Source organism: Bradysia coprophila, unplaced genomic scaffold (assembly GCF_014529535.1).
Source record: "Bradysia coprophila strain Holo2 unplaced genomic scaffold, BU_Bcop_v1 contig_248, whole genome shotgun sequence".
Taxonomy (NCBI): Eukaryota; Metazoa; Arthropoda; class Insecta; order Diptera; family Sciaridae; genus Bradysia; species Bradysia coprophila.
In genome coordinates this window covers 1,337,658-1,363,298 of record NW_023503509.1, presented here as the reverse complement: position 1 = coordinate 1,363,298, position 25,641 = coordinate 1,337,658, and the positions used below count along the sequence as shown (strand labels likewise).

At 35.9% G+C, this 25,641-nt stretch overlaps 2 protein-coding genes across 7 annotated transcripts; both read right to left on the bottom strand.

Moving 5' to 3' along the window:
• Nucleotides 1-906: 906 nt before the first annotated feature.
• Nucleotides 907-22,600, bottom strand: LOC119078290 (kinesin-like protein KIF12). 6 transcript variants are annotated; one of them, XM_037185782.1, is made up of 15 exons: nt 22,103-22,600; nt 18,836-19,205; nt 12,702-12,794; nt 8,724-8,802; nt 8,183-8,401; nt 7,973-8,116; nt 5,727-5,868; nt 5,418-5,654; nt 4,006-4,124; nt 3,476-3,939; nt 3,260-3,401; nt 3,114-3,205; nt 2,926-3,048; nt 2,046-2,333; nt 907-1,216 (listed from the first exon to the last, which is right to left on the bottom strand). In XM_037185782.1, the coding sequence occupies exons 2-14, from the start codon at nt 19,039-19,041 to the stop codon at nt 2,066-2,068; spliced, it is 2,328 nt and encodes a 775-aa protein (XP_037041677.1). In that variant the 5' UTR covers nt 19,042-19,205; nt 22,103-22,600; the 3' UTR covers nt 907-1,216; nt 2,046-2,065. The 6 variants fall into 6 exon arrangements, with proteins under 6 accessions (XP_037041677.1, XP_037041680.1, XP_037041675.1 ...); XM_037185785.1 differs by lacking the exon at nt 2,046-2,333 and having other exon boundaries at nt 22,103-22,594; XM_037185780.1 differs by lacking the exon at nt 907-1,216 and having other exon boundaries at nt 1,382-2,333; nt 22,103-22,599.
• Nucleotides 22,601-22,786: 186 nt separating this feature from the next.
• On the bottom strand, nt 22,787-24,220 carry LOC119078292 (trans-1,2-dihydrobenzene-1,2-diol dehydrogenase-like). The gene is made up of 3 exons (XM_037185786.1): nt 23,540-24,220; nt 23,236-23,482; nt 22,787-23,173 (listed from the first exon to the last, which is right to left on the bottom strand). The coding sequence occupies exons 1-3, from the start codon at nt 24,034-24,036 to the stop codon at nt 22,910-22,912; spliced, it is 1,008 nt and encodes a 335-aa protein (XP_037041681.1). The 5' UTR covers nt 24,037-24,220; the 3' UTR covers nt 22,787-22,909.
• Nucleotides 24,221-25,641: the final 1,421 nt, after the last annotated feature.

The following is a 25,641-nucleotide window of genomic DNA, read 5'->3' as shown; positions in this document are numbered from 1 at the left end:
ATCCACGTAAAATAATTAATTGTGAACCTAATTGGTGCATTTAACATAAAAAAATTAAATAAAAAAAAATTGTCCCGACCGGTATTCGAGCTCACACCATTTTGTCACACCTCACCACATGTTACGCCATTTTTCAGTTTTTTGTGGTTTTTGTTGACATATCGAAAATCAAGCATGTTTTTGACAGTCTCTAGATTTTGTTTAAGTTTGATAATTTTTCGAAAACCGGCGGCAATTGGATGAGTTCGATTCGTATTCGCCTATATGTTAATTAGTACAAGTAACTCAATTTTCATTTAACGATAACTCAGCAGTATTTAATTTAGCCCAATGATACGTACTGGACGAAAGTAATAATTGTAGTACTTCAATTAAATACTGTCTTCACATTTTTTGTTGAGGCGTGTGGGTAGGTTCTATTTCGAGGTAAAGGTGAGGAATAGATCTTACATGTCGAAGCCAAATTCGCAATGAAAAATACGAAAAAAACCATTAAATCAGTTCTTGTTGCAAGTGGATCATTATTTTCCATTTTTCCAAATTTCGTTGTGTTTAGTCCTCGACTTTTGAGATCCATTGATACCATACAGCTTTTAACGTTTTTAATGTGGTTAGCGACAAGCCATGGTGACAAGCCATGGCTCTTCCAGTAAGCTTTACACTCAACTACCCCAGACTTGAACCACTTCTGCTGCGGTTGAGTTTTGAACTCTCGCACTGGTAACTTAATCAACTACCCCAGACTTGAACCACTTCTGCTGCGGTTGAGTTTTGAACTCTCGCACTGGTAACTTAATCGAGTGGTGGAAAGCGGGGGCAATACTCCTTCGTGTGGTTAGTTGAAAATATCCCATGCCTCGTATCAAGGACTTCATATTTTATGTTAAAAAAGAAAATTAATTTCATTTGTCTAAGTTTCTTTATTGTACAATTATATTGCTTCTTGTTTTTCTTTAGGTTTATAAATATAATTTTTGATATGCAAAAATGTTGACGTAATTCTAAAATCTACCAAAATTTATCCGGAAAAAATTTATAATTTGTAATGAACAATTTGTGTTAATGAAAACGATCGGTTCGATCAAATATATCTTTCACCTAAAAATACTAAAAATCTTCCAGCTCTGTCCACTTTATCCTACAGCAAATGAAAATTCCATTTTGGTCCATGTCCATGCTATCGAAGTTAACATCAGCTCCACTTTAGCTGATCATACTGAAATGAATTACCGACTTTTATCGTTCGAAGTTCTAGAATTATTTTTCTTGACAGTGCATAACATGCTCAACCTAAACAGGATGGATTCTCACTTGAACTTCTGCACGTCATTTTTTCATCCTCGGTGACATGCAAAAATCTAAATGAGAATCCACAGTATTAAACATTTGCATACTTTCAACGATATAGCAACCAAATTGAAGACACACTCCACATCGACAAAATTAAATTCCGTCTCGGAAAAGGTCAGTGATCAGTTCAGGGATTTATCAAAAATTATAAAATCAGGTCCACATCAATCACATATCTGGTAAGATGAGGTGGACCTGACCGGTTCCGAGCTTTGCATCTCTGAAATGGTAACGATGTACCTTCCAGCTGTCTTATGGAAGATATGTTCATTACTTATCACCTTATTATCACACTACCTTTAGGAAAAATCAGATTAATCTATTGAATGTGGAACCAACACTGTTATTCTCCATGTGTGTTGCTGTGGCAGTATTAGGGATACAAGTGAAATTGTGGAAAGGCATCGACGAGCTTTAAAAGTATTGTTTATGTTGCCAACACACTTGAGGAATATCAGGACTCAATCGATACAATAAGACTAAGTTTCAATTCGACAGTTTTGTTTTTTAGATTTTTGGTAAATCACTCTCAACACAATTCAAATTCTAAATTCTACGATAAAACAGTGTTCACTAATACTACTCTCTATAGTTTTACATTTTACAAATGGTCTACACTATAGACACTGGTCTAAACAAAATCAAATCATGCGATTCTAGGTTACGTACGAAAGGAACCTCGCAAACTAACTTACATTTCAGCAATGCAATCTAATCAATGTGTCTCATTGGATGGATCATTGAGTGAAACAAGACTGCCAAATAGGTCACGTTTCAGTTCGGAAGAATTGTCGGAAAGATGACGCACACCAGATCGGGGTCGCGTTGAAATGTTCGTACCACTTTTACGGACATCGTTCAGAATTTGATCGTCAGATTGCATTGCTGAGGAAGGCCTTTCGGTTACAGTGTCTCGTCCAAGTGAGGAATATTTTGAAGACATGTCAGAAACGGAACGCTTCGGTGTAGACAGTCGATTTAATCTAGAAATATTTTAGCGACATTCTGACAATGAAATCAAAATTATTATAAGTTAAGGACAGGATTACATAGAAATATTTCGTTTTATCATTATGCAGACAAGAGGTTTAGGTCGAATTAAAAATCATATTTTTTGGCCAAAGTAAAGTAAAAGTATTCAAGGTAACTGAGACTGCCACTGCCTAGAATCCAATCTTTTCCAACATTCAAATTGACACAAATTCACCTGGAGATAGGGTTCCGCATTGTTTGTGATCCGCAGAAGGTTTGCTTCACCTTCAGTGTTTATATACTTTGTTCATTATGTTGTTGCTTGTTGTGAAATGTTTGTTAAATCTTGCCTTGGTTCATGTGGCTGAGTCAAGTCTAAAGAAAATTATCTGCGGGAATGGTCTTGGTAGTCACTGTATTTTCAGTTGGAATTTGGACTTGAATTCACGCTTAAATAAGCGTTACAATCTTAAATATCTACACGAATTATTTGATAAAATGCTACATCCAAGAACGAAAGGCTAAACATCTGTGCCATTGCTCTTATTGGGAGTTATTGTCTGTGCACACAAATTAACATTAATTTTCTATGCTAAAACTCACTCAACCAATTTTGGGCTATTGGTCTTCGAATCGGTAGATCCCTTCGATGTGACTTTTCGCATAACTGTCTGTTGGTTGTCCCAGGAATTATTTCGGCGCAAACTGTTTGCAATGCTTGTGATGCTGAAACAGAATGAAATCGGAAAATTTAAGAGATTTGCTCGATTCGTGTTCTTCCTATGCTCCACCTGTCGCCGATTCTTCGTCGGTCGAGCTCTTTTTGAATTGTATCGGGTATCCGATTTTCGTTGGAAGACACACGACCATCCAATAGCTCGGACTATAAGACGAAAGTGTAATCAGAAATCCAATTGCATGGAGAAAATCAAATTACTTTTTGCGTAGATACGTTGTCCGTGCTCGCGTTCAACGGATTAGTCCAAATATTAGAATCTGTGTCGCTACCTGTCGACATATTTAACATTTCTGATGAGAAGGCTGGACGTGCGGGTATAATGGGTGATCGACAGCAAACACTGTGACGGAATGAAATATTTTGTTTTAAAATTACAACTGGCCCGATCTTAGTGAATCAGATACGAGCAATTACAAATTCACTTCTTCCAGTTTCTTCAAGAGTCGTTCGTTCTCACGGCAAACGACCTCTTGGTCACGAAGTATCATATCTCTGGTGTTGAACAGTTCCGTGTTCTCATTACGCAACGCCTCATTTTCCGTAACATACAATTTGACTAGTTCAACGATTTCGGCAATCTCCAATTCGGACATTTTTTCCAAATCGACTGCTGGTGCCGAAGGTATAACTTTGCGATCCTGGTTGATGTCTAGCAGAGCATTGTTGTCGAATATTTCAGAATGTAAATTAAGGGCTGATTTTAAGTGGTCGTTTTCCAGTTGAAGTGACTTAATTTCCCGCTTTAAGCTCAATATTAACGCCTCTCGTGGATCCATCACGATAATCGGTTTCGTGCGAATTTTTTTCGCTCGAGCCGCATAACGTAGAGTATTCAATGTCTCGGATATGTTCGATTTGGCCGGTGATACGCAGGCAATCTACATCAAATGAAAGATTGTTTTGTTTGATTCCGAATGACTTAAAGATTTGAGCTTTTGGTATACCATCAATGTGACACCATTTCCGGCTAGACTGTCGGCCAGCAATTTAGTTAGCTTACTGTCTCGGTACGGTATGTGACCGTTACGTTTTTTCGAATCACTCAACGATGCTATGCAATAGCCTGAAATATTTTTTTTTATTCGAAATTTGTAATTTCCATTGAAGCAATTTCAACTCCTAAATTATTCAATTTTAATTAATGACATTGAAAGGTTATGCATTGTATGCAATGTTCAAGTATATATATCAGTAGGAGCTATAGCTTTGAATGCAAAAATATTTTAAAAATGCATCGTGTTAGAGGGGTGTGTGTATGCAAAGTTGTATTTATTAGAGACTGAAATCGAAGAGTGAACTTGAGAATTAAATAGTTTTCAGAAATCAATTTCTGAGTCAGGCAAATACTACCTCTTCTGCATCAAAAATTCAAAGCAAGGAGAGCCGAAATGTTAGATTTTTGGTCTGTCTCTTATTTGACCGTGGCGATTGCTCTATTAAGTGTTAACTGATACATCTGGATCATCCACAACAAATTTGAGTCGATTTCGATGTGCTATTTGAAGTGGGTAGCACGCAAATCCTCTTTCCATTATATCTATTCCGACAAATGTCATATCAAAAGAAAGTGGGATTTTACATTTGTTTGAAATGATGGCCAAGGATTGCATGAGTAATTCTTCAAATTGATTTTTTTATGTTTAATAATGCCTTTCAAAGGGGTAACGCGAGCCTGTCGAAATCAATGTACAGTGGGTTCATTTTAGTTCGGAACATATTTGAAATTTTTGAGAGTTCTAAAAGTCATCGATGTTCCCAGTCAATAAAGCGTTTCCAGGTTATGATATTTTGGCACAAAATTTGAAAATCCCATAGCGAATTCAAATTTCACGCCAAAATATCATAGACCGGGAAGAACTTAATTGACTGGGAACCTCGATGACTTTTAAAACTCTGATAAATCTGAAATTGTTCTTTCTAAAGATGAACACACTGTATAATCAGAGGTGACTAAAATGGGCGATAATCTCTATGGTGTGGACTTATTATTGTGAAATGTGTGTTAAAAGCAATGAAGTACAAGATTTTCTTCCAAACACTCGGATGTAGTTTGAACAAAAGAAGTAATAGATTTAATGTTTTTCATGTGTTGTGAACGAAAACTAGAGTTTTGCAGAAGTTTTCTCGGGTTTTCGGACCCTTACGTTCTGACGTATCTGTTGTGGACTGTATGTTTTAGGCAATTTCGCGAGTTTTAGCCCGAACGAAGTGAGGGTGACTAGCGAAAGTGCCTAAAATAGACAGTCCACAACAGATGCGTATACAACCTTTAATGCTGATGGCCTAAGTTACGAGCAACTAGCTAAATTGTTTAAAATGTGTAAGACTAAGATTACAATATATCAATCTCTCTTACCTAAAACCATCAAGCTTTTATTGATATTGTTTGCCTCCTCCAACGTTTTCCCTTCACTATTCGTTTTTTTCGTCATTTCACTTCCCGCCAAATCGACAAAATTGATTTTCCCCTGTTTCGATATAAAAACTCCATTTTCCGCTTGCAGTTCCGATGTGATATGTACGCTCAATATTGTATGACTTCTCGATGAATAGTCGTTCATACGGTGTGAGCCAACTGAACGATTACGCATTCCTTCGAGGTATAATGGACATCGAAGTGTGTATGTTAAAAGCTGTAATCAATTAATGATAGACAACTACTAACCTTCTTCTAACACTGCTAGCAGATCGTCTAGCTCTTCGCAATCAACGGTGAATAGATTTTCGACAAAAAATCCTCGGGACTTTTTCGACCATCTAACCGCTAGTGGTTTCCTTGCCGAGCCAGCATTTAACAGATCGATTACCTAAAATGTATTATATTCAAATGTGACGTGACCCTTGTGAACGGTATTGCGTTTTTAATCCTTAAAGTCTAATGAAATTACGAAAAGGAAAAAGTATTTCCACAAACAAAAAAAGGGAAAATTAAATGTTATTTGCGAAGACATTTAAACAGAGTACATTCTTGACAAGTAAGGCTGACAAATTGATATTAAATATTCCACGCAATTCACTGGAATGGGGAAATACCGTAGTTCGATTCATTTTTGTTATTATGCATGCACGTGTGTGTACTACCGCTTGCACTCAGAGACTTGAACATGGAAAATTATATATGGAAAACTTGGCAGCATTAATTGAATACAAATCCAACAGTCTTTGTAAATAAATAATTTTGGTTTGAAGTGTTTGAATTAGATCGGTTGGAGAGATATTCGAACGAAACTGAGTCTCATCAGTAATCATCAATAACTCGAATCTATCAAAAAACGAGCCATCAGAACAGTCGGAGCGTTTGCTGCGACTGAGCCCCGTACAAACCCGTATATCTATTGCGTACGTGACCCTAGCGCGTCTGTCACCCTACTTTGACCGTAAGCCTATTGCGCCGGTTAATGTAGTTAAAGTAAAATTATTATGTAATATGTACATCTTATAAATTGCGCATAGCGCAATTACGAAGCCCCGTACGACATTCCTTTCAAATGAAACAAAAATTTCAAATCGCCCTAAAATTTTATTTTTTTGAAGGGCCTAGTATCGGCCTCAGTCCGAGGACCCAAATTTAAAATTTTTTTCAACTAAATTCTATTCGGCCTTTGATTACCTTCCAAATGAAACAAAAATTACGAAAAATGGATGAAATTTGCTCGAGTTATATGTAAAATACACATAGGGCCCTAGTATCGGCCTCAGTCCGAGGACCCAAATTTAACTTTTTTTCAACTACATTCTATTCGGCCTTTGATTACCTCCCAAATGAAACAAAAATTACGAAAAACGGATGAAATTTGCTCGAGTTATATGTAAAATACACATAGGGCCCTAGTAGTGGCCTTAGTCCAAGGACCCAAATTTAATTTTTTTTTCAACAACATTCTATTCGGCCTTTGATTACCTTCCAAATGAAACAAAAATTACGAAAAACGGATGAAATATACTCGAGTTATATGTGAAATACACATAGGGCCCTAGTAGCGGCCTTAGGCCAAGGACCCATTTTTTTTCAACTACATTCTATTCGGCCTTTGATTACCTCCCAAATGAAACAAAAATTACGAAAAACGGATGAAATTTGCTCAAGTTATATGTAAAATACACATAGGGCCCTAGTAGTGGCCTTAGTCCAAGGACCCTAATTTAATTTTTTTTCAACAACATTCGATTCGGCCTTTGATTACCTTCCAAATGAAACAAAAATTACGAAAAACGGATGAAATATACTCGAGTTATATGTGAAATACACATAGGGCCCTAGTAGCGGCCTTAGGCCAAGGACCCAAATTTAATTTTTTTTCAACAACATTCTATTCGGCATTCGATTACCTTCCAAATCAAACAAAAATTACGAAAAACGAATGAAATTTACTCGAGTTCTATGTAAAATACACATAGGGCCCTAGTAGCATTTCACTTCTAAGGCCCTAACTCACGGTCCACACACCCGATTTTAAAAAACTTTTTTTTCCTGGATTGGTATTGACAATACCTATCATTTGCCGTGTCATTTACATTTCCATCGTTTATTTTGCCATAAATATCACCAAAAGACCTTAAATCACTTAGGTGGCCCTAACTCACGAAGGGCCGACCCGAATATGCCCATCTTCGAACTTAGCCTCACTATTTCGACTATCTTTCAGGGAAAAAAAAAATTTTTGAAATCGGATTTGATTTACTCAAGATATCGACGTGACAGACGGACAGACGGACAGACGGACAGACAAAATTTTTATTGCAGATTCGTCATCTATGAACATAGGCAAACACTTTGCCCTTACCGTTTGCTTCGAATTCCATCAATTACACACGGCATCGTAATCCTATAAGCCCCTTTGTACTTCGTACGGGGCTAAAAATTCTAAGATTCGAATTCGAGTGGTCACTGACGGTCTACTGGTCACCTACCTTTTCATTATAAATTTCCAGAAACGATGCTTTCAACACAAAATTCGTATCTTTTCGCTCCTGAAGCAATTGGAAGAGATATAAAAATGCTCGGAACACCAATCCATGTCGATCATCGCTAGGATCCGGCTTTTTACCAAAAAACTGCAAAGCAAAACGTGATTTCCTTTAACAACCTTTCTCGCCTCAGCAAAAACTCATTTCATTTACCAAGTCTGGCGGTCCCGTCAGTGTGTGAGTCTTTCCACTTCCGGTTTGCCCGTAACAAAATGCTGTACAACTGAAACCTTCGATGGCCATTTCAATGATACGCTTGATTCCTGAGTACTGCAGTACATCATCTTGTGAAGCACCCGGTTCGAATACAACGTTGTATCCGAAAAGTTTCGGTTTCTGACCACCACTAGGGCCGCCGGGTATACCATCGCACTATACATAAATTGAATTGTTTTTATGAGTAATCCGAGAAGTTTCAGTTTTATCTTTATTCGATACAAGTAACGAAAGGAGTTGTTTTTCACCTATTGCTAGTCGTAGGCAACACAACGTTTGCGAGTAACTCCATTTCGCAAAAAGTACCGAAATAGATATTTTTGTTATTTGATTACGAGAAAGAGAGCAAATCGTCGATGCATTTTCTATATTTAACTATAGCACTTGTGTCGCATAGTACATTACATTTCATTACTAGGGTCAAAATAAACCCATTTTCGGCGCTCTTTTCGTACATTTTGACACAAAAAAGTATTACCAATATTTGTCCACTGCCAGGAAACTGTACCACCATTGGATCGTTTGATCTATGTTCTTTGTCATTTAATGGCCTCACTCTAGAAACGAAAACAAGAATAAATAAATTTTCGAGTAACGAAGCTCGTAACCAATCAAATTCATTCACGCGCCCTTAAGATACCTGAGTAGTGATGGTAAGGTTTGTAGTCATCGTCAGTAGCTTCCCGTTGGGTGTATCGGTGCTACAGTAACTAGTACCTATCTCCAATCAGGTCAACTACAGCTGCCGATCGAGCCGAACTAGTTCAAAAAGCTACCAGTTGGTACTACAGTATCCGAATGGTATCATATTGAACAAGTCGTCTTTAGGTTCAATGCTCAGCTTGAAGTTAACCTGATTGAAATACCGATATGTGTAACGAATAATTACCGACGCCGGTTACAAGTCGTACCATCTTCAATCTTCTCCCTTCCAACGAGGCGATATAATTAATTTATCATGACCTGAATTTGACTTCGTGCCGAACCGTAAGTAGATTGATTATATGTATGTGTAAGATGGAAAAAAGACGGAAAATTGATATTTTGACTCAGCAAGATTTATTCTTTTTATGAGATGTATCCATGTATCGAATTGTTCCGATAGTTCTAATCAAACTTGTTTAAGACATTTTGTACCAAAAGTGAATCCTTACCCGTTGCATCACATTCACACCAGACACTTTCCTCCCGAAAGGCAGTCATAAACGGTACGTAATTATTTTGTGTAGGAATTTGAATATGGTATAATGTGAGAATGTGACCAGTGGAATGGTGGTCGTGGTATTATGACGTCATTTTTGTACCACTTCTTAGAGAACAGATTGCAGATTCTACAGATTTGTCAGTTATTTCTCACGCGGCATAGCTGTTGTTATTACAGAATCTGTTTAAAAGATTCATGCAAAATCTATTACTTCGTTAGTTTCAACATTGCCTAATACAAAAGGGTCGCAATAGCTTACTTCTTCTGTCGTCTCTTTCGATAACAGATCGGAACCGTTCTTCGTTAGCTACCACATACCTACATACGTTAATAATACGATTGAAAATATTTTATACAAATAAATTGTCCACCGAGACACAAAATTTTCTACATTGCGTCAGTCATTGTACGGCAGCTCAAGTCCAATTAATATTTCATATACCAACATCCAATTATAATAATGGAAGTTTTGATACATTTTTCTCTCAAATAAAAACTTACTTAAATTGGTCTGCTATAATGAAAGACCGATTAACGTATAAATATGAACGTAACAAGAACGACAGCTCCAACTAATGAATAAATAATTGTTCAAAAGTTTATTTTTATAATTAACCTACATCAATACGTGACAAAATATGGATTTTAGTAGCATACAGTGGTGGACATGGCTAAAATACATATCCATTAAAATTAGACTCTCGGGATACGTTTGATGAATGATTGTCGATGAAATTTTATGGGTTTTCAACTTATATATGTATTGATCAGTGCCAGATTACGTTAGGCCATCAGTGACAAAGTAATAACTAGTCCCTAGGAAGTAAGTGAAAATTTCTTTCACGTTAATCGTTTTTGGTGAATCTCAGATAAATGAAAGTCCACTATTTCTAATAAATTGCACCACTGGACATGCTGACACCGTGGCTAGAATGAAGATGCTTTTGAGGCTATCACAACAGCTGTCATTAACCTACGCTACGCAGTTAGATGTACACTGAGATATAATACCTAGATGACACTGCTTCGGGTTTCTTGGTATCATTTTCTGGTCGTTCAAGGATAAATGGAGAACGAGACCATCTTTATTAAAGTGTCACAGACGGCAAGCATATATGACCAGTATTATTACCGAGTCTATTACTTCCATCGATCAAAGTATTTTTAAATGGTTGATTTCAAATCTTGTACTTCAATTTTTTTAACATAAATTTTACTATATAGATGCCCGCATTACCCAGAGCTTGTCATTATTTTCGTCGTCGTTATCGATCTGCCCCCAATAAATATGACGGTACTGATATTCATTCATAGGTTCTTGTTACTTACGGTTCAATCAAAGTATATCAGCGGAATAAAATAATTTTATTGATTTTACAAATAATCAACTTGTAGACCTCGATATAGACATTGGTGTTAAAGCTTTTTGCCGTTATGTTTTATGTGAAAAGTGTATATTTATTTGTTAAAGCCCGAATAGATTGTGTTGACACCGGACAACATCGTTTCGATTTGATTGAAGCGAACAAATTGAATGAATGGATTTGTCGTTTAACGTTTGTGCTTTGTGGTTTACGAGTTCAAATCAAATATTGAGTTCAATATCTTGAATACTTAATATTGACTGTGACATTCATGGTGTCGCCGTCGCCGCTTTACTTCTTTACATTCGATATTTATAAGAAAATTGGTACAAAAATGTATTACTGACTGACCTCTACTGTGTCACCGTAAAATACAATAACCCAGGCATCCGCCCACTACAAAATCATAAAATATTCAAAGTACCACCGGACGTTGTTACTGGGAGTTATGAACCTTAAGTGTGCGTGTGTATTTTATGTTAATTTATTGGATATTGACGTAGTAGTTGTGTTCCGGTGGCTATTACCTTTACCCTTTTTAACCTTACACTTCTGATGTGGTCAATGTAGAAAGTCAATGTACCTACAAAATGTTTGGCTAGTATTTATTACACGATGTTCAATTTACGCAGCGGAAAGGTAAACATTTTGAATTGTGATAACTGTAATTTTGACTGGATATAGTTTGTGCGTCGGATTAGGTTCTGTCTCCTAAATTTGAGAGCGAACTGATAGTTGATAGAGTTGTCTGACTTTTGTCTCTTTTTAGCTAAGCCACGCCTTTTTACTATTGTTTAATGAGCGAGACGAAGTGTTTTTTTTTGTAAGTGGAAACCATACTTAAAGTACTCTTTAGAATCTATGTATGGGTAGGTTTCTACTATACTCAAAATGAATGAGTGTGATTAACGACAAATATCGACAAAGACGACTGAATAACCAATGAGCTTTGGCTAGTGATGGCTTAAATAGTCAAATCTATATCGAAAATATTGAAGTAGTAGAGTTTGTATCAAACTGGTGGACAGGGCATATACTTTATAACAAATGAAGTAGTAGATTTAATGATTTTGATTTGATTTACTTCCACAAAAGCTCCGACAATTCGTTAAAAATTGTTTCATTTTAATACATCGCCTTGAAAGTTGGTCTTCGTTCCATAAAAGATTTTATACTGATTCGTTATTCCCTTTGATGGGAGCCGATGGAATTCTCTTGCGTCACAAAAATTAATCTACTTAAACATTTTACGTTTTATGAAATTACTCAATCGGGGAATATCAATTAACAAGACATTTAACCATATCAATTATGTTGAATGTTATGGCCATTTAGTGAGTCATTGTGAATAAATAAATATATTCCCGTTTATAGCTCATATCAAAAAACGACTAAATGGATTGGTCAACAAAATAAATTTATTGCCTTAACCTTGACAGTGGTGGTAATTTATAAGGCAAAGTCATTCGCATTGAATTAATTACGTCCATTACACCCGTCCATCATACGAAACAATTTCTTGGTATTTTTTAGCTAATTTTCTCCAATGACTCGACAGAATAAATTATTAACAAACATGTAACGTTTGATCGAATAATTTTCTTTCTTTCTTTTAATGAAGTTTACCTGGAACTACCATTCCACTCCATACACAATCTAATGCTTTAAGCTTTAATGCTTGACACACGTAAATACTAAATCAATGAACTTTCACTTTCATTATACAATGATCGACAAAAGAAAATCTTGTACATTGTACAATGCGTTGCTTTGAAAGCTTTTGATTATGCACACCCACCTTCATGTCGAACAACAATAATGATGAATTAAAATTAAAAAATTTCGAATAAAGGGTTTATTCGTTCGATTTCTTAGTGCGTATACTAACCGTACGACCACATTTATGTTATCCTCTGGTGTCGATGGAGCACTGTCGGTGGATCTTGTTGCTATTGTCTCAGCGTAATCGAATTCGGATTTTCTAGAATTTTGGAAAGATTTTGATTAGTATCTCTTCACAATGTTTCGACAATTTCACTAAACTTTTTTTTAGTTTACATCACAAAAATGTCACATTGACCTAAATTCACTAGGTAACACGTCAGGGTCTTTGGTCTTTTACCTTTGTATCAACAGGGATGGCCGACGCTATTCGCTGATTTTGCGAATAGTATTTCTTGGTGACTAATCGCAGAATCTGCGAATAGTGTTTCCTGGTAACTAATCGCAGAGTCTTCGTAGAAGAATAATCTCCTAGAATCAAACAAAATTGAGATCACCACGACCACTTATTTTCGTATCAGAATAGCATATGGAATGGATGATTTGACTCTTCATCTCCTTGGAAGAAAGAAATTGACAGAATACAGGGGTTCAATGTTAACAAATCAATTTCAGTCGTCCGAATTGAAAAATATTACGAATTCACACATTTCAGCTGGGGAGTTTACTTTGGGGAATTTGGTCACTACTTCAAACCTTAGTGCTGAAGCAGTGACTAAAAGGTTTTGGAGCTTTGAGAGTTTCGGTTTAATTTATTTTTGGAGTTCGAGTTCTTTGGTCACTCCTTCAGCTCTAAAGTCGAACCATTGAAGTAAATTTTCGTCCAATTTCCGTATTTTTTTATTTTTAACATGTAAGAGACGGCAAGCAGTATTATTATCGGGTCTATTACTTCCATCGAGCAAAGTATTTTCAACCGGTTTATTTCAAATCTTGTACTTCAATGTTTTACACGCATTTTACTATATATAGGGCCATATTGCCAAGACCTTGTCATTATTTTGGTCGTCGTTTTCGATAACATATGAATGTGACAGGTTAATGAAAACGTTCCTGCGAATAGTCATCACGAAACACTATTCGCAGATTCTGCGATTAGTCATCAAGAAACACTATTAGCAGAACCTGCTAATAGCATTGGCGTTTTAACTAGTCTTTCGCAAACAGGAAGCATATCCGCAGTATTAGTTATCGAATCTACTACTTTTTTGGATCTTACTAATTTCGACACGCTCACTTTGAAGACTGTGCGCAGGGCCTATTATTTGGGAATCGATTTTGGGAATATTTGGGAATATTTGGGAATTTTGTCAATATTTGGGAATATTTGAGAATATTTGAGAATATTTGAGAATATTTGAGAATATTTGAGAATATTTGAGAATATTTGAGAATATTTGAGAATATTTGGGAATATTTGAGAATATTTGGGAATTTTTGGGAATTTTGAGAATATTTAAGAATATTTGGGAATTTTGGGAATATTTGGGAATTTTTGGAAATATTTGGGAATTTTTGGGAATATTTAGGAATTAATTCCAAAAAATTGATCCTTTTGAATATATTCTGCCAAAATGTAAGGTTTCTTTTTTTGTATTGTTATCAACCAGGCTTTATGAGTCGTGTCTAAATGCTACGGACATTTAATGACATCCATCAGAAGTTTTTTTTTTGAGGGTATTCTTTTGAATTTCGACTGACCGAAATCAGCCCCATTTTTTCGGAACTTTCTTATATGTAGTGGTAGTATATAAGAAAGTCCCGGAAAAAATAGCGCTGATTTCGGTCAGTCGAAATTCAAAAGAAAGCTAAGAGTAGCTGTTCACTAGTGACTTAGGAATATACAGCGACTCTACAGCAGGTATTTTCTATCGTATACATTTCTTCAATCTTCTACTTCCCAAATATTCCCAAATATTCCCAAAAATTCCCAAATATTTCCAAATATTTCCAAAAATTTGGAACCTCGGACGTAATGTGCTTGACGTGATTAGGCAATGTCAATGCATATTCCTTATGAACAAAGTGTTATTTTCATTGCACTTAACACTTAAATCTTTTGGGGTTCCTCCATCGGCTTAAAACAGGTCATTTTGTGTATTAAAAAGTTTATAAGGATAATATCCACTGATCTTTCAAATATTTAAAGGGTAGTTCCTGAGTGAAAGGACATCTGCGTCTCTACATACGACTTCTTCAATTCAGTTCAATATTTACGAATTTTTGGGAATATTTGGGAATATTTGGGAATATTTGGAAATATTTGGGAATATTTGTGAATTTTGTGAATTTTGGGAATTAATTCCCAAATAATAGGCTCTGCGTGCTGTAATAGGATATGGTTTTCACTCAACAAAAGCACTCCGTGTGAGAGCCGTGAGAGAGCAAGCTGTCAAGTTAACAAAGCAAAAATTGAAAAATTCAATTTTGTCTCTCACACTGAGTACTTTTTTGATAAGCGGAAATCAAGAACCCATACGAGCCTATGAACTGGCGAATCTATATATAATATTAGAGTTACCAAGTTTGATGACTTAACCAAAACGAATAAAAATGTCAACAAATCAGCATAATTCAAGAAAACTTTTTGACAAAAATAGGCTTTGGCTTGTGTGTAACAGCTCTCGGTACAGTCCAATGGGAAGAGTTCCTAATGGCCTCATACCCTATGTGTCTTGCAATTGACTCCCATTCCAAACGGCCTCTTCACGGTTTCTTATAATCACAAATGATTACTCAATGCTATTACAATTGAGCTGCCACGATTCACAATTATTCCGCTAACTTGCGACTTGTAGATTGCTTCTATGTGGATTGCACAACAAGCTTCAAACCTTAATCAACACTCGCTGAAACAGAGGCAATCTATGTGTACTCGATAATAATTATACAGTTGAAATGCTTGCCGTTTCTGAAAGCCTGGAAATGGGTATGTGTTTAATTAAAGAACTCGATTCCCATACATTGTAGACTCTAGCTACTCTAGACACTTAAGATAGTCGACTTTGATCATATACTTCTCTAATTCAAGATTTGATTACGTGTTCTGATGGACAAAATTATCGTTTCCGCCAAGTACAAAATATTCCCGGTCGTTCTATACCAAAATAACTATTTAATTGATTTAACGAGATTTTGAACGCCTTAAACATGAGGTTATTATCTATCTATGAGATTTCTTGGAGAAAATAGGTTCACGACTACTCCTGAAAGCTCAGTCAATATTCCCATAGTCAATCAAGGCAATAATTTTTCGCTGACAAATTTATTACATTTGATGCAGAAAGAGCATTAAGTTGTTTCTACTTTGTAACAACATTATGACACACGACCAGCTATACATTTTCAGAGTACCTTAAAATTAATACGTAACTTTACTAGGTACATATATCTGTCGTGCAGCAGCGTTCGGTTACTTATTAAATCATTATAATTGAAGAGATATTTTCCGTACATAAATTTGATAGTGCACACAATTAATGGAATTATGTTATGAATGTATAATAGCGAACAAAAATATTATCGTTGTCGTTTATCCATCACATATATGGACATGGACAATGCTGAGACGGTACATTATGATGTATGAAAATGTGCAAGCTCACATAATGACCAATATTACAAACGGTGTTCTCTGCATTTTTCGTGCATTTAATGTAGTTTAGACACGAACAATTTAGCACGTCATTTTGTAAAACAGCATTTTTGAAGGCATTACTGGCGACAAAGGCTAGTACGTTCCAATTCCAACGAAATTTCCACATTAAATTATATTTTTGTGTATTTTGCCTTTTTGATATTGAAAATTTCAAGGTTGAATCAATAAGTCCGAAAAAACAGTGTTCGGGAATGTGAATGACAAGTCCACAATTGGTGGTGAAAGGAAAATGTTGAATGGTTTAACCATTATGGTTCTCTTAAAATTTTCTAGAAATTGAGTAACAGGATGATAGATACAGCTACACAGCACGTTGTGAAGATATTATGTGAATTAAATGGAGATGAAACTCCGCGGATTCCCATCTATAAAGGTAAGCAATTCTTGAATAACTTGGCAAAAAAAGTGGGAAATTATCTTTATTCAAAGCACCACCGGAAAATGAGTTATTACTTATATTAACATGAGCCAAGTGAGTCTTTCCTTACGTTTGAAACTTTCTATTTTGCCTTGTGGGATTTCAGCCCTTGTCTTCGGCTAGGGCAACAACACTTACACTTGACAAAATAAAAAGTTTAAAACAAGGGCATAATTTACCATTATTGTCGAGCAAAGAACCAAAAACTTCAGGAGACAAAATGATTACTTTCCCGCGGCTCCTTCACTTGACTTTTTTGCGCAAATAAACATTTTGATATTTTTCCATTTTGATACTATATATACTTAAAGTTATAAAACTTTAATTTATTGCCTATCCACCCGGAATATTGTTTTTACACGTACATTTCCCACCCGCGGAAAGCGACCGTTACATGTGGGAACTTTTACATTACATCACAAGTGAAGGAATATTCATATGAAAATTCATTACATATCAGGAGATTTTCAGTACATACCAGCAGAATTTCATTACTTATCAGCAAAAATGTATCACATGAAATGTTCTTTAGCACTGAAATCGAAACAATACTCGCGATGTTATTTTAGTTTTAATATCACAAGCTTTGTCACTTGAATTAAGTGCACACCAATCTAAGCAAATTCATTAAAAACTTTCGAAAAAAAAAACACAAAAATAAGTGACGGCGAGAGTGACGGCCATTTTGTCTATAGCTATAATTTCAATTTTTTCAACTTAGACGAACACCTATGGCCAAACAATTTTTATTTTTGCATTTTTCACTTATTTTCAAAAACAATCAACACTTTTGTCTTTATTATCATGTATTCACTTCACTTCACAGCAAAATTTATTGAACAAACACCAAAATCGACAAATATTACGCAAAATATGAATCTAGCACTTCACAAAAACAAAACAGTCGAAGTAGTTTGTCAACATGTCATCAAAACAGTAGTGTTGCCAGTGATGCTTTCGGGATTAATGTTATGAAGAAGTGTGAGTCGATTTCATGAGCAGACTAGAATTCGTTTATGAACAACAGATTTTTTTGTTGGTTTTGTGCTATCGGTATTTTTTATGTTTATTATTAGTCTGGCAGTGAATGAAATAGCGCGACATAAATGTTGTGAAATTGTGCATTAATTTAGAATAATCTTATGGTATTCAAGAATCTGCTAGTGTCTTCTTGAACATTTTTGGTTTTGAACTGTCAGGTCCTTGGGTGGAAAAATGTACTCGTAACAACAATATTCCGGGTGAATAGGCAATAAAACAGCATACATTGGATGCTGCTTGGTAGTTAATTACACTCGGAATCAATTCTGTGAACTCGCTAACTCACTCGTGTGGTTTTAAGCAACTCGCTTTGGAAACGGTTATTTTGAATCGTGTAATTGCATACCTCGCCTTCGGCTCGGATATGCAAACTCTACACTTGTCAAAATAACCGTTTCCAAAGCTTGTTGCTTAAAACCACACTTGTGAGTTCGGCTCGTATCACAAAATTGATCCCTCATGTAATGAACTACCTCCGCAGCATCCAATGTAATCTACTATTGCTTGAAGAGTTGTCGTTAAAGCAGGCGAAAAATTCTTTTACTATGCTGGTGCATGTAATAAGGCTGTTACATGTATAGGCAATAACCTTTACATCACTCGCATAGTAAAACGTCGTACTACACACGGAAAATAAAGTTATATCTCGTATCACGATGAGTAAAAGTACCTCGGGCTGCCGCCCTCGGATACTTTTTCTCATCTGGATACGAGATATCACTTTACTTCCCTTGCATAGTAATGTACTATTGACGTGTGGTCAGTTTGCAAACATTTCCGTGTTTGCTTAGTGGCATCGCCGCATGAAACGACTAAACCAACACAAAGAATAAAACACCGCCGAAGATAATTGAATTTGCACACAGGCTAAGAACCCTGACATTAGTGTAAAGGGTGTAGAGTCTACCTCGGAGTCTACATGTACTGAAGCTGCATCACATTATATCGTACGAAATACCAGTCGCGGTATAATTTCTTAAGGAAAAAATATCACCCGGACTTCGCCGTATAAAACTTTTCAAGCCAAATCTGGGGAAAATATTTTCTTTCACATTTTAGAGGTGCGAAAGGTGCAAAAACACTAAATACTAAATTGTATTTCCACCCTATTTACAACACTTACTCATTTCCTCTGGACGATCCCCTCGACTTCAACGAGCCATTCATTTTCGACGGACTCAGGCTGCGCAGTCCATTCATACTTCGCGATCGTGACGGTGGCTTTTGAGCGGGAGAACTTGGTGAGCGACGGTTTCGATTCATTATTTTATTGGAAGATTTATCCGTAAGTTTATTAAGACTAGATTGACTCAATGATCTAACCACCATTTTCTCAGCACTAACCAACGGTTTGACTGGCACTTCTATTTCTTATAGTCAACAACACATTAAACATGTCACTAGTTTTTCATGAATCACTTCCTTTTTACGTTTAAATTTTACTCAGTCGCCAAGCTTTATTGATTTTTGTGTTTATTGTTATGCTTACTGAGCTACAAGTTGTAAAAAATATTAGTAAAACCGTAGGTGTGACGTTCTAGCGTCAAACTCACACATTCTGAACATTGATTGATTCATAATAACAACAGCAAAAAAATAATTGCCGTCGTCGTCCCTAATGATATACGTTCTGATATACGTCCTCGCACTTGACTGATTATGTGTTTGACGATTTTTGATTCAATAATTCAATACCCAAAGTTAATGAACTTCATTGCACATGAATTTATTACTACGCACCCGTCGTTTTTATCACTTTCTCTCTTTCGATGTGTTTGCATACAACAGAACATATTATGCATGAACGGCTTGGATTTAACCAACAATGTTTCGAATGTTTATAAAAATAAATATACAATGGAAATGTAGGGACAATTATATCCTAGAAACGCAACCAAGGTAAAACAGAACATTAAAAAAAGGTCATTAACCATTTACAGCTACCGATTTGTTATTTACACATAATACAGTTGTTGCAATCATTAGAATGGGAAACAACACACTGTAATTCCTTGTGGAGTGCTTTAATGGTGCGCGTTGTACATTTAGAGCAAATTGAGAATGCTCGATATTGGTACTACCATTAGGCTTATACGTTAATAAATAACGATAAAACAAGTTGTAATAATACGGACATTGTAAAATAAATTGTACATCAGATCGTGGTAATTTGAACAGATCTACTGTAATGAAGGTATTACCAACCTTAATGTAACATCATTAAACCTTGAAATTAGGAAAAGCAATCGATATTCCCGTTGTGGAGTGCCTCATTTTGGACTACGAATGTAAACCAAAATACAGTCAACCTATACAGGAGAGGGATTACGGCAGATAGAGTACGATTCACTATTTCACTGAAAAATAATTATTTTTTTATTCGACGGATTTTAATCAAGTAAATTGCCATCGACCATCGTAAAGCACATGACCTCTGGAACAGTAATTAGTTTTTAGATCTGCTTTGTTGCAGCGACATCCTTCAGTGAAATCGTCGTATTCTATCGGTAGACTGTCAACTCTATTGAAGAAAACTGATGTCGTAATAGCTCTCCAGGAAAGGAATTATGGATGGTAACGTCTAAATGACATGTGGAGTGAGTAGTAGGAATTGAATTTAGATTGTTGGATCATATACAGGTAGTCCTCCAAAAAATCCTTTGTTTTCGTGTTTCCATTTTTAAATCCAACTCGATGTCGTTTTTCAAAACTGCTCTAAAACCCTAAAATTTCCCGATTTTCACACAGTCAGAGGCAGTGAAATTTCAGAGCATGAATTTGCTTCAGCTGTAAAGCAGTAAGGAGTAATTTAGCACACATATAAAATACAAATTCTTACTACTGCCGACGGTAAGTCTATTACATATTATACTGTAGAATTGCTAACAGACCATTGTAAATGCTGCAAAACTCGCTCCCCCACTATCAATAAAGTCACTTCCCGTTTTTAAGTAATATACGTCACAATCAAATGGGACAATGAAGCAGGCACCTTCCACTCCGCCTCGGATTAACAAATTTCACATAAGACGCACCATTCCATCACGTGTCGTTCATGAACATTACAAACTAATTATTGTAACGCTGGTTGGCACAAAGACATGTTTTATTACATCACCACGACAAAGTACAATCAGGCAATAGCTGAAAAGAAAGCTGTCCTAGCACAATTATATGTTTACTCTCTCTCTGTATTACTAACAAAGTAAATAAAAGGAGGTTTGTCGATACGAGGAAATAGGAATAATTTTTAATGCGACAATAAAAAGCGATCAATCATGACAGAAGGAAACCATTGTGAGCATGCATAGTATGTCCTACATTTTACTATGAACAAAACTGAGAATAAAACCATGTACGTACACAAACGACAATGATTTCATTTTTGTGGGTATCGACACAGACGACACATATTTTCCATTATTTAACAATATGGGTCATCAAATAAAATTGAGTCTTAAAGTTCAATCATTTAACTTTGAAAATTGAAAAATTCGAACAATTTCTTTTTAGAGGTCACATAAGTTTCGATTTTTATAGAGGCCTCTTTGTTGTGTATATACTATGGTCGTAACAGTCTCGTTTACTTTCATTCATCTCGATTCTCAATTTTAGTAGAGGAGACATTGAGAGGAGTCATTCACATAAATTAGCATATCAAGTTGAAAAGGTTACTTAGCATTCTTATACCGAGTTAGATATACCGAGTTAGATATACCGAGTCCCCGCACGTAAAAGCTTCCATTGGGCTTGTTCTCCATATTTCGAGTTATAGAGACAACTGTATAACCGAACTACGAATCAAAATAGTATTTTACACGACTAGGGAAACGAGACTTTTAATTAAAATCTTTTTATTTTTATCCGGACTTACGTAATGGGTATGCTGTGTATGTAATGGGTGTCGAAAGTAGTGCTTCAAACATGAAAAGTACGGGTTTCGACGCATGTAGCACGCAAAAATACTTTTTCATGTGTCAAGGCTGCAAATGGGGGTTTTGCAGAAATTTTCTCGGGTTTTCGGCCCGTTAGATGAAAAATAATGTTTTCGCGAAAAAGCCCAAAACCCGCTGGCCAAGACAGCCACGCAAATTACTATTAAATTTTAGGGTTATAAAATACCCCAGCGTATCAGTTGCGTAAAACCTTTTTGAACGAGACTATAAATGTGAATATTATTTGCATTTTAACAAGGTGGTTTTTTCATATTTCATAATCATGAAGTACAAAAACAGAAATTTGAATAATTCAAAGCTCGTCACGCAATTCTGCAATGAGAAAGTACGAAGATAATACTAACACGACCACGGCAATTTTTTTCTTTTCTTGGAAAACTATCGACATTGATAGGTACACACTCAAAATCAAAATAAATTAATGAACGATTCACACTTCTCTATGCAAAGGCAACCACATTCTAATTTAACGGTCACTAATATTCACCGAACAACGATATAAACTGTTGCAACTTCATAAATTTCTTTTATTTTTGTTGAGCTTACGATTAGTCCAACTAATAGTGAGATACTTCCGTGTAAAGCTTAGCAACTCGACTAAATCAAAATTTCTTCGGACAACTGGTAATATATTGAAGTTTTATGGTTTATTGTTTCCTACATATCTGATTGACGGTCAAGCTAGAAAAAAGTTATTACCCCAAACAATCACTTTTTTACATGCGCAATCGTTCGGAATTTTTTTATAGTTTCTCCTCTGGTAAGTATATGATTGTCATTTTTCTAAATAGTCATTAGTGCCAGTATATTGAGCGATTGAAATTGTACGGAAGGGTAGCTATTATACTCACCGACTCATCTATTTCAGACATACCTTTTAAGCCCACTCGAAGTATTGGGAGTCTTAATTTTACATCCTGGAGAATTTTCTGAAGAATTGTTTTCCTTCTTGGTTCCTTAAATTTGTGTGAAGAATTTTCTAAACGTTATTCACGAACTAGGTGCGCTTCAGAATTTTAATTTTACCGCACTATACGACGTTGCGTTTGATTTGGGTTTGACGTGTTTAATTTTGAATTTTTAGCGGACTTACGGAGTCAAATTAAACAAATCGCAGACCCTCTTGAAATCCATACGAAAAATTTTGTATTTTCTATATTACACGCCATTCGCTTCAATTGGTTTTTAACCGTATAAAAACGGAAATGCTGGTGGAGACATAACGTCGCCCTTTTTTAATCTTATTCATCGTCAGCTGGATATCTAACACCGAGCTGTCGTCGAATTTCGTCTTCGATACGAGCAACAATTAGACTGTCATTGAGGCTGACGATATCGCATTCTGTTTTTCCGGCCCGAATGTATTTTCGGATTTCATCGGGTTCAAATCTTAGGCCACGACTAGCGTCATAATGATATGGAAATTTGCCTGCTGGAAATTCTGGAAAAGTTATTTCTTTCCCATCCGGTCCGATAACCGAGTTCGGAATGATAAAGTTTGGAACCTGGAAGTAGACATATATTGAGAGTATAGAAATAGAACTAGCCCTAGCTAATCAGTGGCTACCGTCAGTGTGCCCTTAGTGCCACGGATAATTGCCGAATTTTCGTATGTATTAATCGCGCTCAGTCTAATTTTTGCTTTTCTATTTCCTGAATAGATAAATTCCCCGTTCACTTCAACGTCTACACCATCATCGTTTACGATTCCAGTTGCTTGGATTGACTTCGGCTCATCCTTTAAGATCATTTGACAAAAATGTATCGTATACACACCGACATCCAATGTGATACCACCTCCCAAATGCTTTTTCCTATTGAGACAAAATGTGAAATTTCGAATCGTCATTTGGGCTGATGACATAACTCACACTATGCGGTCGTATCCAGCCATAGCACTATTCCCAAATTCAATTTCAATTGACTGAATATCACCAATAATTCCATTTTTAAGCTGTTGTCGAACATAATGATAGTTTGGAAGGAAGCGTGCCCATACACCCTCCATCAAAAAGACATTCTTTTGCTTTGCCAATGAAATTAACTTTTGCACTTGCTTTGCATTCATACACATCGGCTTCTCCACTAAGACGTGCTTTCCATGTTCCAGCATTAGTTTTGCTATTTCGAAATGTTTGGTGTTCAATGCACCGACGTGGACGATTTCAACATTGGAATCTTGAGCCAATTCCAAAAAGTTGTCGCAAAACTTCGGAACGTCGAATTGCTTTGCAAGGTCTTCAGCGAATTTAATTATTGGATCCGCAACGGCAACGATTTCATGTTCACCGTCATTGAGCGTCCCGATAGCATTGATAAAATCGTGTGCAATTCTGCTAGACGATGCGAAGCCCCATCTTAATGCCATCTTAATGATATGGTCTTTGTGGCAATTTTTATTCGAACGAAAGCTTTTATCACCTCAAAATAAACTTGAAGATGCTATGAATGCAGGAGTGCAGGTAATTTACTCAACAAAGTTTTTTTTCTTGCAACTTATTCGAATTTCAAGTGAATTCTTTGCTCACTCAATTTTAACTGGAGTAAATACAGTACTGAAACGGGTACAGATCCATACGATTTTTCTTTTCACTATCAAGAGATAACATCACTTGTGATTGGTAGCCGATAAAATCGAAAAAATGTATTTCCATTTATGTGGAAATTTTCAGAAGATCTTCGACACAGTTCAATGCTGATTATGATAATTATGATGATGTAACAAGGAAGTCGTCAGTGAACGCTGCTATTTAGTTGATAAAAACAACAAAATATATAATAAAGGTCATCTCAATCTACAGAAAGTTTGTTTTCAAACTTTAAGCGAATGTTTGAAAGTGACCTTTTAAGTGACAACGATATTACATAACACACCCCATGTTAAAATACTACTTGAGCCTTACGAACACCTCTTTTTGTGCGCAAATAGTGGTAGTTCTACAGAGGAACTTTCTTGTACAAAGGATTGGTCGACTTCATTATGGGACCCATAAATTACGTGACGTTTTTTCAGTGCTGTCATCAAAATTAAATCTTAAATAACTCGAGAAATGCACTCACTACATAGTTAATACTGTATTCTACTCCCCTAAATAGGGGACTAGAACATAATTTTAACTTTGACGGTATCTATTGCTCTAGTTATTTAAGATTTAATTTTGATGACAGCACTGAAAAAGCGTTACGTAAGCGGCTACATCATTAATATACTAGTTTCACTGCTTATGATTCTATTTTTTTAGACCCCCCTGGTGACAATAAAGTACTCAAAGGTTCGAAAGGTCTCGGCGTGGGGTAATTTGGCACACGGTGCTAAAACAACGCATTTTTCAACTACGTAAAAGGTGAACTCGCACACGATTTTTCGATACCAAAATTTTGTAAAAGGAGTCATTAAGTCGATGACATGGCTAAAAAGCATTTGCAGCAATGATCTTGCGTGTTCGAGTTCACCTTTTACGTAGTTTAAAAGTGCGTTTTTTTGGCACCGTGTGCCAGATTCCCCGATGCCGTAGTCTCCATTTAATCCATTAAATCCATTTAATCCAAAAAAAAAAAATTAGTTTTACCGAAATAATTAGGCTACCCACCTGAAAAATTTGTAAAGTAATTGCGAAAAATAGATTTGCACGATCCCCAGCTCGTTTAAGTACTCGTGAGGTATAAGATTTTTTTTTTGTTAAAAATGGTATTAAATTTATTTAATCCATTTAATCCACTTTACACCAAAAACTCCTAAAAGTGGATTTTTTCGCTTTTTAACATTGTATTATGAGTTGTAGTACGTGGTTCGATCAAAATCAACCATTTTTTAAGACTTTTACAGTATTTGGTAAAATGAACTTTATCCATTTAATCCAACTTTTATTCCATTTAATCCATTAAATCCATTTAATACCATTTAATCCATTTAATCTAGAAGTGAGTCACCCCTCGCAAAAGACAATAGAATTGAGACCATGAGACCTTTGAG

Coding starts and splice junctions, on each gene's coding strand:
- LOC119078290 (XM_037185782.1), bottom strand. CDS start 19,041: ATGGTGGTTAGATCATTGAGTCAATCTAGTCTTAATAAACTTACGGAT. Junction 8,803..12,701: donor AACATAAATGTGGTCGTACG/GTTAGTATACGC, acceptor TTTCGTTTCTAG/AGTGAGGCCATTAAATGACA. Junction 5,655..5,726: donor GCTAGCAGTGTTAGAAGAAG/GTTAGTAGTTGT, acceptor TATACCTCGAAG/GAATGCGTAATCGTTCAGTT.
- LOC119078292 (XM_037185786.1), bottom strand. CDS start 24,036: ATGGCATTAAGATGGGGCTTCGCATCGTCTAGCAGAATTGCACACGAT. Junction 23,483..23,539: donor GCTGGATACGACCGCATAGT/GTGAGTTATGTC, acceptor TTGTCTCAATAG/GAAAAAGCATTTGGGAGGTG. Junction 23,174..23,235: donor GCACTAAGGGCACACTGACG/GTAGCCACTGAT, acceptor GTCTACTTCCAG/GTTCCAAACTTTATCATTCC.